The sequence below is a fragment of the Myotis nattereri genome, assembly GCF_964212035.1.
Source record: "Myotis nattereri genome assembly, chromosome: 10".
NCBI classification, from domain to species: Eukaryota; Metazoa; Chordata; class Mammalia; order Chiroptera; family Vespertilionidae; genus Myotis; species Myotis nattereri.
This window is the reverse complement of record NC_138085.1, coordinates 5,369,444-5,387,038: the sequence shown is the minus strand read 5'-3', so window position 1 is coordinate 5,387,038 and position 17,595 is coordinate 5,369,444. Positions and strand designations below refer to the sequence as shown.

Here is a 17,595-nt window from a genome sequence, read left to right as displayed (position 1 = left end):
GTCCCCACAACACCCACAGGGGAGAGCTTTTATTTGCTGACGGATGGCTAATTGGTTGTTTAAAAAGGAACATCTTACTCTACTGTGTTATTGACAGCATTCTGCTTTTTACAAATTACCATTTAATTACTAAAGCAGGTCCCTTATTTAAAGGCCTATAGTAGGACACTTATTTTTAGCAAGATTGAGTCACTGAATACCAGATAATGAAACAATATTGCATGTCTTTTTAAACATTATAGAATTATGATTTTTTGATAAACCGAAGCTTTTTTTTAAACAACTCTCTCCTCCTCCTTTCCTTCACTGTCCACCCCAGTATTTAGGCTAAATATGAGGTGTTTGATTGTTTTCCATATGCATTTGGCCCTTGAGCAAGGCGGGGTTGAACTGTGCAGGTCCACTGATACGCGGATTTTTTTTCAGGCGACCCACTCAGTTCACTGGACCTGTGCAGTTCAAACCTATGTTGTTCAAGGACCAGCTGGCAGCTGGGAATCCGCATGTGCAGAGGGCAGTTTAATTTCTATGTGGGTTTTCAACTGCGTGGGGGGTGGGCACCCCAAATCCCATGTTGGCCAAGGTTCCAAGCTGTATTCTTTACGGCAAACATCTTTTGTTTACCTCTCATGCTAGGTCAAGGCAGAGACTAGAATTATGGGCAATATACTTAAAGAAGTTAAATAGCGAGTGGGAGTCTGCGTGCCTGAAGCTTGTTTCTCTGTTCCTGCTGCAAAGCCAGCCACCGATTTCATGTCCCAGCAGAGGACTGGCTGCCCTGCCCTCGGAGAAGACAGCCCTCTTTGCCCATCACTGAAGGAAGAACCGTTCTGTTTCAATTTAAGTGTTTAATTCATTAGGATTTAAATGGAAACAGTTGTGTCTAGGGTGGATTTTGGTGATTCTGCTTGGTCATAGCACATAGACGGTGGTGTGTGAAACTTGTCAGATTAAAAGCCCTCTTCCCCAGCCCTAGGCTTTCCCGGGGACCCTGGGGGTTGTGCAGCCCAGATGGATGGATGGATGCGATTCCTTCTCTCTGAGGCCTCTGAGCGTGTTTTCCACAGCGCTGTGCGGAGGAGTGCATGTAAATGCAAGGACTACATTCTATCTGTCAGTCAGGGGGATGCGGGTCGCCAGCTCAGGGCCGTGGACAGCACTGCTCCGTCCCTTGGAGCCCAGCATGGCGTTAAAAGTAGAGTACGCTGGGGGCCGAGAGACCCACCCGAACTTTCAGTGAGTGCGCACGGGGGTTGGCTAATCCTCACAGTGTTGCAGAAGACCAAAGAAAAACCAAGGGACGCTTTAAAGAAAAGGAGGGACACTGTTTACTACGCCGGCGGACTCAGGGAATAACTTTCAAATCTGAGTGAAGAAACATGCAGGGGGCTTCTTTTTATATCTCCCTGTGGTCTTTGTCCTGCAAATATGGATTATGCTTCCGGTCCTTTTCGCGGGCCTTGCAAGAAGGCCCCCAGGTTTTGGGGGTCTCCAGGCCATAGCTGATGGTTGGGCCTGGCGCCAGGGTTAATAGCCCTCCCTCTGGGACAGTGCACTGTTCACAGTTTCATGGCCTCTGTAACAGGTTCTGCAAGACCAGTATCTGGGAAGGAGGTAGTGACGTAATTATAGGTTATCAAGAATGTACACTGAGCTTGCTGGTATGGATTCCAATTGGTAGCCCCCCAAATATCAGGGTTACATTGGAATTAGCCCTTTTTAGCCTTCTCAAAAGAATCATATGAAGTAGGCGCCATCATTACTCTCACAGATGAGGGCCCTGAGGCAGGTAGAAGCCAAGTGAGCTTCCCAAGGTCATGTCGCTACCAAGCGACAGGGAGGAACTGGTGCCAGTGGAAACCTCACCCCAGCCCTGGCCTTCTGGGATGCACAGAGGGGAACCAGAGTTTCCCTGTGTGTAGCTGTCACCGCTCCAGTGGACAGAGGGATAAGAAATTGTAGAATTCTAAAATCTTTGAGTTGATTCCTGCCCTTCCCTGATGCGTACATCTTCCTTGAACATTTCCAAGGTCTCATCCAGCCTTTGCAGGGTGATTAAGGAATTTAGTTTCTCAGGAGGCACCCGCTTTGGGGGCAGCTTGAAGTGGCAGACAGTTCTCGAAGCCTCCCACTCAGTCCCCTGCAGTTCCCGGAGCTTGGCTCCCTCTCCTGTGTGAGGGTAGCGGGGACTGAGATCAGGGAAAGGCCATCTTGCCATTTTCGTTGCCTCTGTCTTTGTGCAGCGGAAACCCCAGCCCTTCGGAGGGAGAAGAGGAAGCCAGGTGAGCAAGGGCAGCCTGTCCTCAGTGGGAGTGGCCCTTACCCGCCAGGCCCGTGACCTCACAAGCCCTCCCGAGAGACGCGGAGATGTGCCCGCCTTTCCTCCACACGGACACGCTCACTCTGGGGCCAGCTGTGGTGCTGGACCACGTGCACCCTCGTAGGGAAGAACCCTCATAGGAAGCGAGTGTGGCTCCTGCCCAGTGTTCCCGACAGGGTCCCGGGCAGGGTTTAGTAACACCATGCAGTGCGTCCCACCATTCACTACATGCAGAACCCAGGGCAAGATCGCGAGGGTCGTTTCTGCCTTTTCCACAGTTTCACAGTTTTCTGTTGTCTGTGGGGATATGTGTGCTTCTCTTCTGCCTGCAGGTGTGTCTCCTATACGGAGCGAGGAAGCCCACATGGCCCGCAGTCCCCCGCCTCCCTTTGGATGAGCGCTTGCTCGCCTGCTGGCCTCTCCCATTGGTCTGGGCTGGGAGAGGGGGGGGGGGGGAGGCAAGTGGGAAACCTTCTGCCTTCCCTGTTTTTAGCAGTGTTGAATGCTTTCCCTTCCCTGAAGTTGTTACTGAGGAGTCAGTGTATGTTTATTGTGACCTGAAATGGCTCTGCTCACTCCTCGTGAGGTAAACACCATTTCCTTTCCTCTTCCTGCAGACCAGCAGCGGGCATGATGAGCACCAAGGCCTTCACGCTGGTCTCTGCCGTGGAGCGGGAGCTGCTGATGGGCGACAAGGAGCGCGTCAACATCGAGTGCGTGGAGTGCTGCGGCAAGAACCTCTACGTGGGCACAAACGACTGCTCCATCTACCACTTCCTGCTGGAGGAGCAGAGCCTGCCTGCCGGGACGGCCACGTTCACGGCCACCAAGCAGCTGCACAGACAGCTGGGCCTCCGGAAGCCAGTGTGTGAGCTGCGAGCCGCCTCGGCCCTGCACAGACTGCTGGTGCTCTGTGACTGCTCCATCACCCTGGTCCACATGCTGAGCCTGGAGCCTGTCCCCTCGGGGGCCCGCATCAAGGGGGCCGTGGCGTTGGCCTTGAACGAGAACCCCGTGAGCGGGGACCCGTTTTGTGTGGAGGTCTGCATCATCTCTGTGAAACGCAGAACCATCCAGGTGTTCATGGTGTACGAGGACCGGGTCCAGATCGTCAGGGAGGTGTCCACGCCGGAGCAGCCCCTGGCGGTGGCGGTGGACGGCCACTTCCTGTGCCTGGCTCTGACCACGCAGTACATCATCCTGAACTACAGCACGGGCGCCGCCCAGGACCTGTTTCCTTACTGCAGCGAGGAGAAGCGCCCCATCGTCAAGCGGATAGGGAGGCAGGAGTTCCTCTTGGCGGGCCCGGGAGGACTAGGTGAGCTCCTGCTGTAGCCTCTGCTACCTTCGCCTCCCATCTGCCCATTCTCTCCAGTTACCTCCACAACTGCATGCTGAAATTAGAGTGGTCACATAACCAGTTTCTTTTACATTTTACTTTTCTTCTTTTTTTTAATATATTTTATTGATTTTTTTTTTTTACAAAGAGGAAGGGAGAGGGATAGCGAGTTAGAAACATCAATGAGAGAGAAACATCGATTCAGCTGCCTCTTGCACGCCCCCTACTGGGGATGTGCCCGCAACCCAGGTACATGCCCTTGACCGGAATCGAACCTGGGACCCTTGAGTCCGCAGGCCGATGCTCTATCCACTGAGCCAAACCATCTAGGGCTTACATTTTACTTTTCAATTACAGTTCACATTCAATATTATTTTGTACTAGAGGCCCGATGCACGAAGATTTGTGCAAGAATGGGCCTTCCTTCCCCTGGCTACCGGCACCACCTTCGCTCCAGCCGGAGCCGCCTTTCCGCCTTCACTTGGCCTGGAGCTGCCTTTCTGCCTTCCCATGCTGCCCAGAGGCTGGGAGTGGCTGGGGCGGGGCGGGACACTTGGCGCCTGTGTATGCAAATTAACCCGTCATCTTTGTTGGGTTAATTTGCATACTCACTCCTGATTGGCTGGTGGGCGCCACGAAGGTACGGTCAGTTTGCATCTTTCTCTTTTATTAGTGTAGATTAGTTTCAGGTGTACAGCATAGTGGTTAGACAGCCATGTACTTTACAAAATAGACCCCTGATATTTCAAATACCCCCCTGGCAGCGTACATAGTTATTATAGTACTAGAGGCCCGGTGCACAAAAATTTTTGCACTTGGGAGGGTCTCTCAGCCTGGCTTATGCCCTCTTGCAGTCTGGGACCTCGGAGGATGTCCACCTGCTGGCTTAGGCCCTCTCCCTGGGGGGAACGGGCCTAAGATGGCAGTCAGACATCCCTCTGGCAGCCTGGCAGCCCTCAAGGGATGTCCACTTACCAGTAGGGAGCAGAGTTAAGCTGCATTCGGACATCCTTAATGCTGCTGAGGAGGAGGGAGAGGCTCCTGCCGCCATCACTGTGCTGGCCGCCATCAGCCTGGCTTGTGGCTGAGCTGAGCTCCCACTGTGGGAGCGCACTTACCACCAGGGGACAGCTCCTGCATTGAGCGTCTGCCTCCTGGTGGTCGGTGTGTGATAGTGACCAGTTATTCCAGTTGTTCTGCTGTTAGAGTCAATTTGCATATTACCCTTTTATTATATAGGATAGAGGCCTTGTGCATGGGTGGGGGCTGGCTGGTTTGCCCTGAAGGGTGTCCCGGATCAGGGTGGGGGTCCCGCTGGGGTGCTTGGCCAGCCTGGGTGAGGGACTGAGGGCTGTTTTCAGGCTGGCCAAGCACCCCCGGCGACAGAAGCTCCCAGCCTCTCCTTTTTTTTTTTTTTTTTTATTCTGGGATTTATTTACCTTTTATAATTGAAACTTTGTAGCCTTGAGTGGATCTCAGAGCCAGCCAGGGCGGGCGGGAAGCTTGGCTTCCTCCATCGCCAGGGGCAACCCAAGCCTCCTGCTCACTCCAGCTCTGTGGCCACGGCCAGCTGAAAGCAGGTATCTGGGGTTTATTTATCTTCTACAGTTGAAACTTTGTTGCCTTGGGTGGAGCTCAGAGCCGGCCACGGCAGGCGGGAAGCTTGGCTTCCTCCTTCACTGGGGCAACCAAGCCTCCTGCTCGCTCCATCTCTGTGGCTGTGGCCTGCCATCTTGGTTGGGTTAATTTGCATATAGTCGCTCTGATTGGCTGGTGGTGTGGCTTAAGGCATAGCGAAGGTACGGTCAATTTGCATGTTTGTCTTTTATTAGTGTAGAATATTGACTGTATTCCTTGTGCTGTACGTTACATCCCTGTGACTGTTTTCTAACTGCCAATCTGTACTTCTCAATCCCTTCACCTTTTTCAAGTCCCCCAGCCCCCCTCCCATCTGACAACACTCAGTCTGCCTCTGTATCTGTGAGTCTGTCTTTTATTTGTTCTTTAGTTTTGTTTGTTTGTTGTTGTTTTTTTAATATATCTTATTGATTTTTTTGCAGAGAGGAAGGGAGAGGGATAGAGAGTCAGAAATATTGATGAGAGAGAAACATTGATCAGCTGCCTCCTGCACACCTTCCACTGGGGATGTGCCCGCAACCAAGGTACATGCCCTTGACTGGAATCGAACCTGGGACCCCCCAGTCCGCAGGCCGACGCTCTATCCACTGAGCCAAACCAGCCAGGGCTGTTCTTTAGTTTTATGTTGTGTTGACATGGAGCCAGAATTTGCTCTGGGGAGAAGATTCCTTTAAGTAAATAACTATAAAAATAAAAGTCCGTAAGCCTTCCAGGTAAGATTTCCTCTAGTTCGTGGGTGTGTCAGTTGATTGTTTTTGCTCTTCATTCTCAAAAGGATTTGAGGTAGCTCACCGATAGCTCTTTTCAGATGCGGAGACCTCAGTGTTACTGACATAATTTTCTCTCTCTTTTTGGGGGGGGAGGTGGGTGGAGAGTACTGTCTGGTTTATTGGAAGATATTAAACAGCATCCCTGAACTTTGTCCACTGGTACCAGACGCATTCCCTTAATTTTCTCTTAGTTGACTGAGATTTCATCCCAGCAAGAAGGATCTAGTACCCAGAGCCGTGAGAGGGCTTTGGGGGTTTTGTACAGTCTTCCTAATTCTCTGCCCTGCCATGCAGAAGTTAAGAATCAGAGCTGACTTCACTGCAACCTGTGATGTTAGCTTCAGTTGTGGAGGCTCCCCTCATGGTGTGGGCAGGTGTGTGAGGTGCAGGTGTGGGGGCTCCCCCCAGGGTGTGGGCAGGTGTGTGAGGTGCAGGTGTGGGGGGCTCCCCTCAGGGTGTGGGCAGGTGTGTGAGGTGCAGGTGTGGGGGGCTCCCCCCAGGGTGTCGGCAGGTGTGTGAGGTGCAGGTGTGGGGGCTCCCCCCAGGTGTGGGCAGATGTGTGAGGTGCAGGTGTGGGGGCTCCCCCCAGGGTGTGGGCAGGTGTGTGAGGTGCAGGTGTGGGGGCTCCCCTCAGGGTGTGGGCAGGTGTGGGGGGCTCCCCCCAGGGTGTGGGCAGGTGTGTGACGTGCAGGTGTGGTGGCTCCCCCCAGGGTGTGGGCAGGTGTGTGACGTGCAGGTGTGGTGGCCCCCTCAGGATGTGCACAGCCTGAGGTGCTAGGGCTCTGTGATGTGCACACATTTGTGTTGAAGTGTGTCCATGTTCATTTTGCAGTTGGCGTGAGTCAGATTCATACCAGGCCTACACATCACAGTTGCTTGGCAATTGATCAGTTTCTCGTATCTTTAGGTTCGCTCGTGCTTCTCTTTTTCTTTAATTTTCTGTTGTAAAAGGATCATTTCCGTTGCATATTGTTGAATATGTGAGGCTGACCTTTGTGTTTCCTGCAAACGGGGAGCAGCAGAGGTTTGGTCAGATTCAAGTGTCTTTATATTTGCTGGTTTCTGAGGAGAGGCAAGACTTATTCATAGGTGGGGGGCTTCTGTCAGGGTCACACACTTTCTTGTGATTGTGTCTGTGTTGTTACTAGCTATTGGTGAGTATTGCCTACATTTTTTTAATAAAACAATATATTGATTTTAGAGAGGAAGGGAGAGGGAGAGAGAGATAGAAACATCAATGATGAGAGCGACTCGTTGACCGGCTGCCTTCTGGGGATTGAGCCTGCACCCTGGGCATGTACCGTTGGCCGGAATGAACCTGGGACCCTTCAGTCCACAAACTGATGCTCTATCCACTGAGCCACACTGGCTAGGGCCTGCCTACATTTTTAAATCATACAAATTAGTGGCAAAATTCTCTGTCCCTCCTTCATGTTTGAACTGTAGTTCCTGGAGGAAGAGAAATGCCTCGCTTTGGGCAGGAGGAGAAGGTTTTCAATAAGGTGATCCCTCTGTCTTCCGGAAGTGACTTTCCAACATTATAATTTGAATCATGGATTGTAATATATACAGTGTATTCCCAGTCATCGCTTGGTGGGAGTTCACTCAGGTTGAAGGGTGAGTCCCCGTCCCTGACCCTGCGCTGTGACAGCCTCCTTGCCTTCGGGTGTGGCGAGGTGCTGCAAGCCCGCCTGGCACGTTTCCTGCCCTAGATCTGGTTCCCGTGTCGCCAAGGGGCCCTGCGGTTTACAGACCGTAGGCTGGGTGCCCGAGGAGCTTGCTGCCCATTGTTTCTAGGCTTCACAGTAGACAAGAGCTTAGAAGTTGGTTTTTAAAATTTATTTTATTGCTTTTAGGGAGAGGAAGGGAGAGAGAGAGAGAAACATCGAAGTGAGAGATAAACATCAATCGATTGCCTCCCTCGTGTGCCCTGACTGGGAATCGAACTCACCACATTTTGTTGTATGGATGATGCTCCGACCCACTGAGCCACCCGGCCAGCGCAGAAGTCTGCATTGTTTAAAGATGAGATCCAGTATGAGGTCATGTCGATAGAACCAGGTCAGGGCTGTGAGACACTGGCCTTGTCTACCTGTGTACCTGAATCTCCTCCAGCCACGCCGAAATCTCCCTAACGGCCACCCAGCACACTTTGTTCCACAGCACACAGAACAGAATGATACCGACACTGCGGCTCCCACATGTGGTTACTGAGAAAAGTCCGATTGTTGGTGGTTCTTTTGTCCTTCGGGTGGTATGGGAATGTCCGTCACCTTACTGTGTGTTAGGTCATTTGGAGTAGTTCCCTTCCATGTGGTTATGTGCTACCGGGACATACAGTTAGATTAACTTGTTTCATTTTACTTTTGATTTTTAGAAATTGCTTTATTTTATATTTTGTTATGTAAATATTTAAAGGGTTCCAAGTCAGATCGCTATAATAAGGTATATTCAAAGAGCTTATATCCTGACTCCTTCCCCCATAGGTTTTTGTGGTGTATCCTTTCATTTTTAAACAAAAATATAAACAAATATGTGACTATTTTTATCTCTTTCTTTCTTGGCTTTTTACTGAACAGTGTGTTAGGAGCCCACTTGGGAGGTTGATGCATGTTCCTCGTTGCTCCTGCAGCTGCTCTGGCGTGTGGCAGTCCCAGTTGGTTCAGTCTGCCCCCTGTTGGTGGGCATTGGGGCTTTCTCCAGTCCTAGGGGATTAACAAGGACTTGCCTTTTTGTACTTCCCCATTGTACCCACGGGAAAGCTTCTAGAGGCGGGACTGCTGAGTCAGAGATAGTGCCTGTGCACCGTGCGAGGTGTCGCCATGTGCTCGTCCGCTGGGAACTATCTGTTCTTCCCCTGGCCAGTTACTTGAGTGTCTTTTTAATGAGGGATGTTCCCCCTCTTCTAGGTTATAGACAAATTCATCCATATTCTCTGCTCATGATTTTATGGTTTCATTTCTTACAGTAAAGAATATAAGGAATGGATTCATTTTATCCTTTTCTATACTCTGTTCATTATCCCAACAAATTGACTAAAGAGTCCATTTTTCCTCACTGGTTCAGGTGGCTGCCTGCAGCGTCCACTACATTTCCTTCTGTCATTGGGTCTGTCCGATTTCCCATTTTGTTCCATCAGGCTGTCTATTCATGAGCCAATACCTGCTTAGTGATAAAGACTTTATAGTGAAAACGTTTGATCGCAATATCTTTTTGCTGGTTTTAGTGTTAGGATTGACGGGACACGGCAGTTGTTATTTAGAATGCATTTTTCCCTCAAGCTTACTTTGTCTCAACTACACAGATATCATACAAAATTGTTGTTTTGCTTGTAATTGGTACAATTACTAAGTTCAAACAAATCCTATAACGAATGCAAATCCACTTTTAACATTTGAAAACTATGTATTACATTTGCCTTTCTTTCTGAAGATAACATGTGCCCACTCCTGTATCATGAGTAATTGCTCTTAACTTTTTTGGTCTTCATTTAAATTTTATTAATTTAAATTAATATTTTAACCAATATTTTGCTGAAAATTTGATGATAAATTGACTTTATTTTTTAAAATTAATTTACTTTTAGAGAGAGGTAGGAAGAAAGAAACATCAATTTGTTGTTCCACTTATTGATGCAAGAATAGGCCTTCCTTCCCCTGGCTGTCAGCACTGGTTTCCCTCCAGCACCCAGGACCCAGGCCTTCGCTCTGGCTGCCGCTTCCCGCCTTTGCTTCAGGGCTAGGAGCCACCTCCCACCTTTGCTCCAGGCCGGCCACTGCCATCTTTGTTGCATTAATTTGCATATTCCCTCCTTATTGGCTGTGGGCGCTGCCATCTTTGTTGCAGAGACAGTTAATTTGCATATTCCATCTTTATTAGATAGGATGGCACAGTGGCCATCCTTGTACTTACCGGTTGGTGATAGATTGAAAAGCAGAATTACTGAACTAATTGTAGGCGTATGTTCAGTTTTGATAGAAAACACCAAATTATTCTCCAAAACATTTCTTTATGCCATACAGTTTATAGACTAACACAGTCTATAAACTTGGGCCAATGTAATGGGTAAAACTTGCTTTTTTCTTTAAATTTGTGTTCCCCTGGTTACTAATGAACATGGACTGTATTCATGAGTTTATTGGTCATTTGCATTTTGTCTTCTGTGACTCACTGATTCGTATCTTTTGTCTGTTTTTCTATTGAGGTTAGTCTTCTTCATAGTGATGGTTAGAGACTTAAAGGGTCAGAGGGAAATACTTACGGTGAAAGAATGGTTCATGTTGGACAATTGTGACTGTGGTGGGGGATGCACACGTTCCCTCCCTCCCTCCGTTCCTCCCTCCTTCCCTCCCTCCTTCCCTCCCTCCCTCTTTCTCTCTCTCTCAAAAAGCTTATTGTTCTGTCATCCTGACAGTTTCGGTTGGTGCTGCTTCACACTCCGACAGCCAGTGTTGAAAGGGCTGGGCAGGGCCAAGCAAGGGTTCTGGGCACAGGGGAAGGCTTCAGAATATGTTGGGGAAGAGCAGGGTTTGTTCCCCTGTGAGCCCAGGGCGCCCAGCCTCTTGAACAGCCTCATTGAGCGGGAAAGCACTATCTCTGTACTTGATTTTCATGATGACGCACCATCACACACTTCAAAACCAGTTAAAGACGCATTAAAAGATCTTGCCTGGGAAGTATTAACCCACCCGCCATATTCACCAGACCTTGCTCCTTCAGATTCCCACTTGTTCCGATTGATGGCACACACACTTTATGAGCAGTACTTCAAAACGTATGAAGAAGTGGAAAATTGGGTCTCTGAATGGTTTGCCTCAAAACAAGAAAAGTTCTATGGGGACGGTATCCACAAATTACCTGAAAGATGGGGGAAATGTGTAGCTAGCGATGGACATTACTTTGAATAAAGCACTTTTGTTGTTTCTCTTGAAATTATCCTGTTTTCTTTGATTACAAAATCCGCCATTATTAACTGGTACACCTCGTATATCATTGGCTGCTGCTTTGGGGGTTGGATGTCCTTCTGGGTGCCCATTGTTAATCCTTAGCACCGACGCACTCCTCTCCCTGTGATTCCAAACATACTGCAGCACGTTGTCGTACGCAGCCCACTTCCCGGGATATTTTTCCATTAATTTTTAGAGAGAGTGGAAGAGAGAGGGAGAGACAGAGAGAAACATCAATGTGAGAGAAACACATGGATTGGTTGCCTCCTGCACGCACCCCAACCAGGACCGGGGAGGAGCCTGCAACTGAGGTACATGCCCATGACCAGGATTGAACCCAGGACCCTTAGGTCTCCAGGCTGACACTCTATCCACTGAGCCAAACCTGCTAGGGCTACCACAGTTTTTTAATCCACTCATCTACTGATGGGCACTTAGGTTGTTTCCAAATCTTAGCTATTTTAAATTGCGCTACTATGAACATAGGGATGCACATATCCTTTCTGATTTCTTGGGATATGCTCCTAGAAGTGGAATGACTGGGTCAAATGGGAGTTCCATTTTTAATTTTATGAAGAAACTCCATACTGTATTCCACAGTGGCTGCACCAGTCTGCATTCCCACCAGCAGTGCAGAAGGGTTCCTTTTTCTCCACATCCTCTCCAGCACTTGTCGTTTGTTGATTTGTTGATGATAGCCATTCTGACAGGTGTGAGATGGTACTCGTCGTTTTGATTGGCATCTCTCAATGATTACTGACTTTGAGTATTTTTTCATATGCCCCTTGCCTTGTGATGTCCACTTTCTAAAAGTGTCTATTTAGGTCCTTTGCCCGTTTTCGATTGGATTGTTTATCTTCCTTTGGTTACGTTATATGAGTTCCCTATAAATTTTGGAGATTAAACTTTTATCAGATGTAACATTGGCAAATATGTTCCCCCCTGCAGTGGGCTTTCTTGTTGTTTTGTTGATGGTTTCTTTTGCTGTGCAGAAGCTTTTTATTTTGATGTAGTCCCATTTGTTTATTTCCTCCTTACTTTCCATTGTCCTAGGAAATGTATCAGTAAAGATATTGCTATCAGAGATGTCTGAGATTCTGCTGCCTGTGGATTCCTCTAAGGTTTTTATGGTTTCCTGTCTTTATCCATTTAAGTTTATTTTTGTGTATGGTATAAGTTGGTGGTCTAGTTTCATTTTTTTGGCATGTATCTGTCCAATTTTCCCAGCACCATTTATTGAAGAGACTGTATGCTCCATTGTATGCTCTTGCCTCCTTGTTCAAATATTAATTGAACATAATGGCTTGGGTTAGTTTCTTGGGTCTCTGTTCTGTTCCATTGATCTATATGCCTGTTCTTGGGCCAGTACCAGGCTGTTTAGATTATGGTAAATTTGTAGTATAACTTGAAATCTGATATTGTGATTCCTACAAACTTTGTTCTTCTTTCTCAGGATTGCTATGGCTATTCAGGGTCTTTTTTTATTCCATACAACTTTCTGGAGTTTTTGTTGTAGCTCTACGGATTGCATTGAATCTGTAGATTGCCTTGGGTAGTGTGGACATTTTGATTATGTTGATTCTACCATCCCATGAACATGGAATATTCTTCCACTTGTTTCTGTCTTCCTCTATCTCTCTTTTTTTTTAACATCCTGTAGTTTTCTGAGTACAGGTCTGTTTCCTCCTTGGTTAAGTTTATTCCTAGGTATCTTAATTTATTTGTTGCAATGGTAAATGGGATTGTTTTTTTAGTTTCTCTTTCTTTGAGTTCATTATTGTTGTATAAAAATACCATAGAGCCCTAGCCGGTTTGGCTCGGTGGATAGAGCATCAGCCTGCGGACTGAAGGGTCCCAGGTTCGATTCTGGTCTAGGGCACATGCCTGGGTTGCAGACTCGATCCCCAATGGGGGGCATGCAGGAGGCAGCCAATCAATGATTCTCTCTCATCATTGATATTTCTATGTCTCTCTCTCTCCCTCTTCCTTCCTCTCTGTAATCAATATATATTTTTAAAAATTCCATAGGTTTATGGGTGTTATTTTGTATCATGCTACGTTGCTTAATTCATTTATTAAATCTGATAGTTTTTTGATGGAGTCTTTAGGGTTTTCTATGTTCACTATCATGCCATCTGCGAATAATGACAGATTTACTTCTTTTCCAATTTGGATGCCTTTTATTTCTCTTCTTGTCTGATCACTATGGCTAGCACTTCCAATACTAAGTTGAACAGGAGTGGTGAAAGTGGGCATTCCTGTCTTGTTCCTGTTCTTAGGGGAAATGCTTTTAGTATTTTCCCATTGAGTATGATGTTGGCTGTAGGTTTGTCATATATGGTCTTTATTATGTTGAGATATGCTCCCTCTATTCCCATTTTGCTGAGAGTGTTTATTAAAAATGGGTGTTGGAATTTGTCAAATGCTTTTTCTGCATCTATTGATATGATCATGTGATTTTTGTCTTTCAATTTGTTTATGTAATGTATCATGTCTATTGATTTGTAAATATTGTACCAGCCTTGCATCCCTGGAATATATCCCACTTGGTCATGGTGTATGATCCTTTTAATATATTGCTGGATCTGATTTCCTAATATTTTGTTGAGGATTTTAGCATCTGTGTTCATCCGGGATATTGGCCTATGATTCTTTTTCTTTGTAGTGTCTTTATCTGGTTCTGGAATTAGAATAATTCTGGCCTCATAAAAAGAGCTTGGAAGTGTTCCTCCCTCTTGGACTTTTTGGAATAGTTTGAGGAGTGTAGGTGTTAGTTCTTCTTTGAATGTTTGATAAAACTCCCCTGTGAAGCCGTCTGGACTTGGGCTTTTGTTTGCTGGGAGTTTTTTGATTGCTGCTTCTATTTCATCAGTTGTAATTGGTCTATTCAGGTTTTCTGATTCCTCCTGATTCAGTTTTGGGAGGTTGTATTTTTCTAGGAATTTGTCAATTTCATCCACATTGTGCAACTTGTTGGTATATAATTGTTTATAATATTTTCTTATAACCCTTTGCATTTCTTTGGTGTCAGTGGTTAATTCTCCACTTTTGTTTCTGCTTTTATTCATTTGGGTCCTCTTTCTTTGTTTCTTGATAGTCTGGCTAATGGTTTATCAATCTTGTTTATCCTTTCAAAGAACCAGCTCTTGGTTTCATTGGATTTTTTGGTAGTGATTTTTTAGTCTCTATGTCATTTATTTCTGCTCTAGTCTTTATTATTTCCTTTCTTCTATTTACTCTGGGCTTTTCTTGTTATTCTCTTTCTAGTTCTTTAAGCTGTAGGGTTAAATAGTTTATTGTAGATTTTTCTTGTTTTTTTGAGGTGGGCCTGTAGTGCTATGAACTTCCCTCTCATGACTGCTTTGGCCGTGTCTCAGATTTGGGATTCTTGTGTGTTCGTTTTCATTGGTTTCCGGGAAGTTTTTTATTTCTTTCTTGATCTCATTGGTAACCCATTCATTGTTTAGTAACATGCTATTTAGTCTCAATGTGTGTGAATATTTTTACTGTAGTTGATGTCTAATTTCATTCCACGGTGATCTGAGAAGATGCTTGATATGATTTCAATCTTCTTGAACTTGTAGAGGCTTGTTTTGTGTCCTGACATGTGGTCTGTCTTTTTGAATGACCCATGTGCACTTGAGAAGAATGTATACTCTGTAGCTTTGGGGTGAAATATTCCATAAATGTCAATTAAATCCATCTGATCCAGTGTGCAATTCAGAGTCACTGTTTCCTTGTTAAATTTTTGTCTGGAAGATCTATCCAGTGGAGTCAGGGGGGTGTTAAAGTCCCTACTATGACTGTATTGTTGTCAGTCTCTCCGTTAACCATTTGTACGCCATAAGTGTCTATAGATGCAAGTGGCAGACCATTTTTAATTAAATTAAATGTCGTGGCAGTTAACTGGTTAAAGTCCTCTAGAAGTTTTTAAAATATATTTAGGTGCCTCTATATTGGGTGCATATATGTTTACCAGGGTTATATCCTCTTGTTGGATCGGTCCCTTTAGTATTATGTAGTGACCTATGTTGTCTCTTGTGATGGCCTTCATTTTGAAGTCTATTTTGTCAGATATGAATATTGCTACCCCTGCTTTTTATTTCTTTTCCATTTGCATGGAAAATTCTTTTCCATCCCTTCACTCTCATCCTGTGTGAATCTTTTTTTCTGAGCTGGGTCTCTTGTTGACAACATATAGTTGGGTCTTGTTTTTATATCCATCCAGCTACCCTATGCCTTTTGATTGGAATATTTAATCCATTTACCTTTAAGGTTATTATTGATAGGTACTTATTGATTGCCATTTTAATTCTAGGTTTCTCTCTTTCTTCTTATTACAGCAGTTCCTTTAGCATTTCTTGCAATGCTGGTTTGGTGATAATGAACTCCTTTAGCTTTTTTTTTTTTTTTTTTGTCTGAGAAGCTCTTTATTTGACCATCTATTTTGAATGACAGCCTTGCTGGATATAGTTATCTTGGTTTCAGATCCTTGCTTTTCATTACCTTGAGTACTTCATGCCATTCTCTCCTGGCCTGTAGAATTTCTATTGAGATATTAGGTGTCAGCCTTATGGGAGCTTCTTTGTAAATAACAGTTTGCTTTTCTCTTGCTGCCTTTCAGATTCTCTCTTTGTCTTATAGAATTTGGCGTTTTAATTATGATGTGTCTGGGTGTGGGCCTATTTGGGTTCTTCTTGCTTGGGACTCTATGCTTGGGACTCTTGTATGACCTTCACCAGGTTAGGGAAGTTTTCTGCTATTATTTCTTCAAACATGTTATCTATCTCTTGCTCTTTTTCTTCCCCTTCTGGCTCACCTATAATGTGAATATTGTACATTTCATGTTGGCTTTCCTAAATTGTCTTCCTGTTTTTTAATTGTTTTTTTTTTTCTTGGTTCTGATTGAGTGATTTTTCTACGCTGTCTTCTAATTCACTGATCCGATCCCCAGCTACTCCTAATCTGCTGTGTATTCCTTCCAACGTGTTCTTTATTTGTGCTATGTCATTCTGTATTTCTGGTTTCATAGTTATATCTTTTCTCTTGCTCTTGCGCATCTTTACCATCATTTTTCTGACTGTATATCAGATAAATTTCTTATCTCTGCTTCATTTATCTCTTCTTCTGGAGAATTCTCTTGTTCTTCCATTTGGGGGTTGTTACTTCGTCTCTTCGTTTTGGCTGCCTGTTTGGGTTTGTGACTTTATATTAGGTAGATCTGCTACACCTTTCAATCTCTAGCGTTGGACAGTCAAACACTGTTTCTGACTAATTAGATTGGGCAAAGACTCTGAGCCTCTAGGGGGTTGCGACCCCTTTGGAGGTTGAACGACCCTTTCACAGGGGTCGCCTAAGACCATCGGAAAACACATATATAATTACGTATTGTTTTTGTGATTAATCACTATGCTTTAATTATGTTCAATTTGTAACAATGAAAATACATCCTGCATATCAGATACTGACATTACAATTCATAACAGTAGAAGAATTACAGTTATGAAGCAGCAACGAAAATAATGTTATGGTTGGGGGTCACCACAACATGAGGGACTGTATTAAAGGGTTGTGGCATTAGGAAGGTTGAGAACCACTGCTCTAGAGACTGCTTCTGCTTGCAGACTGATTGGATTTAGTCTCAACTAGCCCTCAGGTAATCATCTACAGGGTGGGGCAATTGCTTCTGCCTGGAGGTTAATTCTAATTCTCAGTCTCTTTTTTTTTTTAATATATTTTATTGATATTTTACAGAGAGGAAGGGAGAAGGATAGAGAGTTAGAAACATCGATGAGAGAGAAACATCGATCAGCTGCCTCCTACACACCCCCTACTGGGGATGTGCCTGCAACCAAGGTACATGCCCTTGACCGGAATCGAACCTGGGACCTTTCAGTCCGCAGGCCGACGCTCTATCCACTGAGCCAAACCGGTTAGGGCTAATTCTCAGTCTCTTAATGGGCCTCAGTAACTCAGTGGGACAAGGTGCTTTCCAATAAGGTCTGTCAACTGTCTTCCACCCAAGCAAAGCCACAAATGTCTGTGTGAGAAAGATGACCTTTGCAGCGTGAGGGAATGACTCAGCACTGAAAACTGGGGTGTCTACCTTTTGAGGTATAACCCCAGAGCCCCCAATCCTGACTTCTGCTCACACAGCTCCAGTTCACTGTGCCCTCCCTCTGCTGGAGCACAAGGTGAGTGGTTGTGTGTTGGCCCTTTAAGAGGGTGCCTGCATTTTTAGCTGTCTCTCCCTGGCAGACAGCAACCCTGCTGCTTTTCACAGCCAGATGTTATGTGGTTACCTTTTTCAATTCTTGTGCTTTCTGCTTGGGGTTTAGACCCCAGCGTTCTCAATGGGAACCCCCCGGAGCTGAGATATGCCTCTGGAACCTCAGCTGGTGTCTGTGGCAGCCGGCTAAACCTTTCGCGCCCGCCCCTCCTACCAGTCTCCATGCGGTCTTCACTTTCGGTCCTCATTTATAGGGTCCTCTCCAGCGAGTGTTCAGTTGATTATTCAAGAAGTTTTTCTGTGTTTTAGCTGTAATTCCAGTTAGGTCCTGGGAGCATGCAGCATCCACTTAC

At 45.8% G+C, this 17,595-nt stretch overlaps 1 protein-coding gene across 1 annotated transcript in view; it reads left to right on the top strand.

Moving 5' to 3' along the window:
* Positions 1-2,950: 2,950 nt before the first annotated feature.
* TGFBRAP1 (transforming growth factor beta receptor associated protein 1) overlaps positions 2,951-17,595 on the top strand; it is a gene marked incomplete at its 5' end in the record, with an annotated part of 38,193 nt that continues 23,548 nt past the window's right edge. The window contains one exon of the mRNA XM_081100865.1: positions 2,951-3,638. Within this exon, the coding sequence (XP_080956991.1) occupies positions 2,951-3,638 (688 nt within the window). The remainder of the gene's footprint in view (positions 3,639-17,595) is intronic.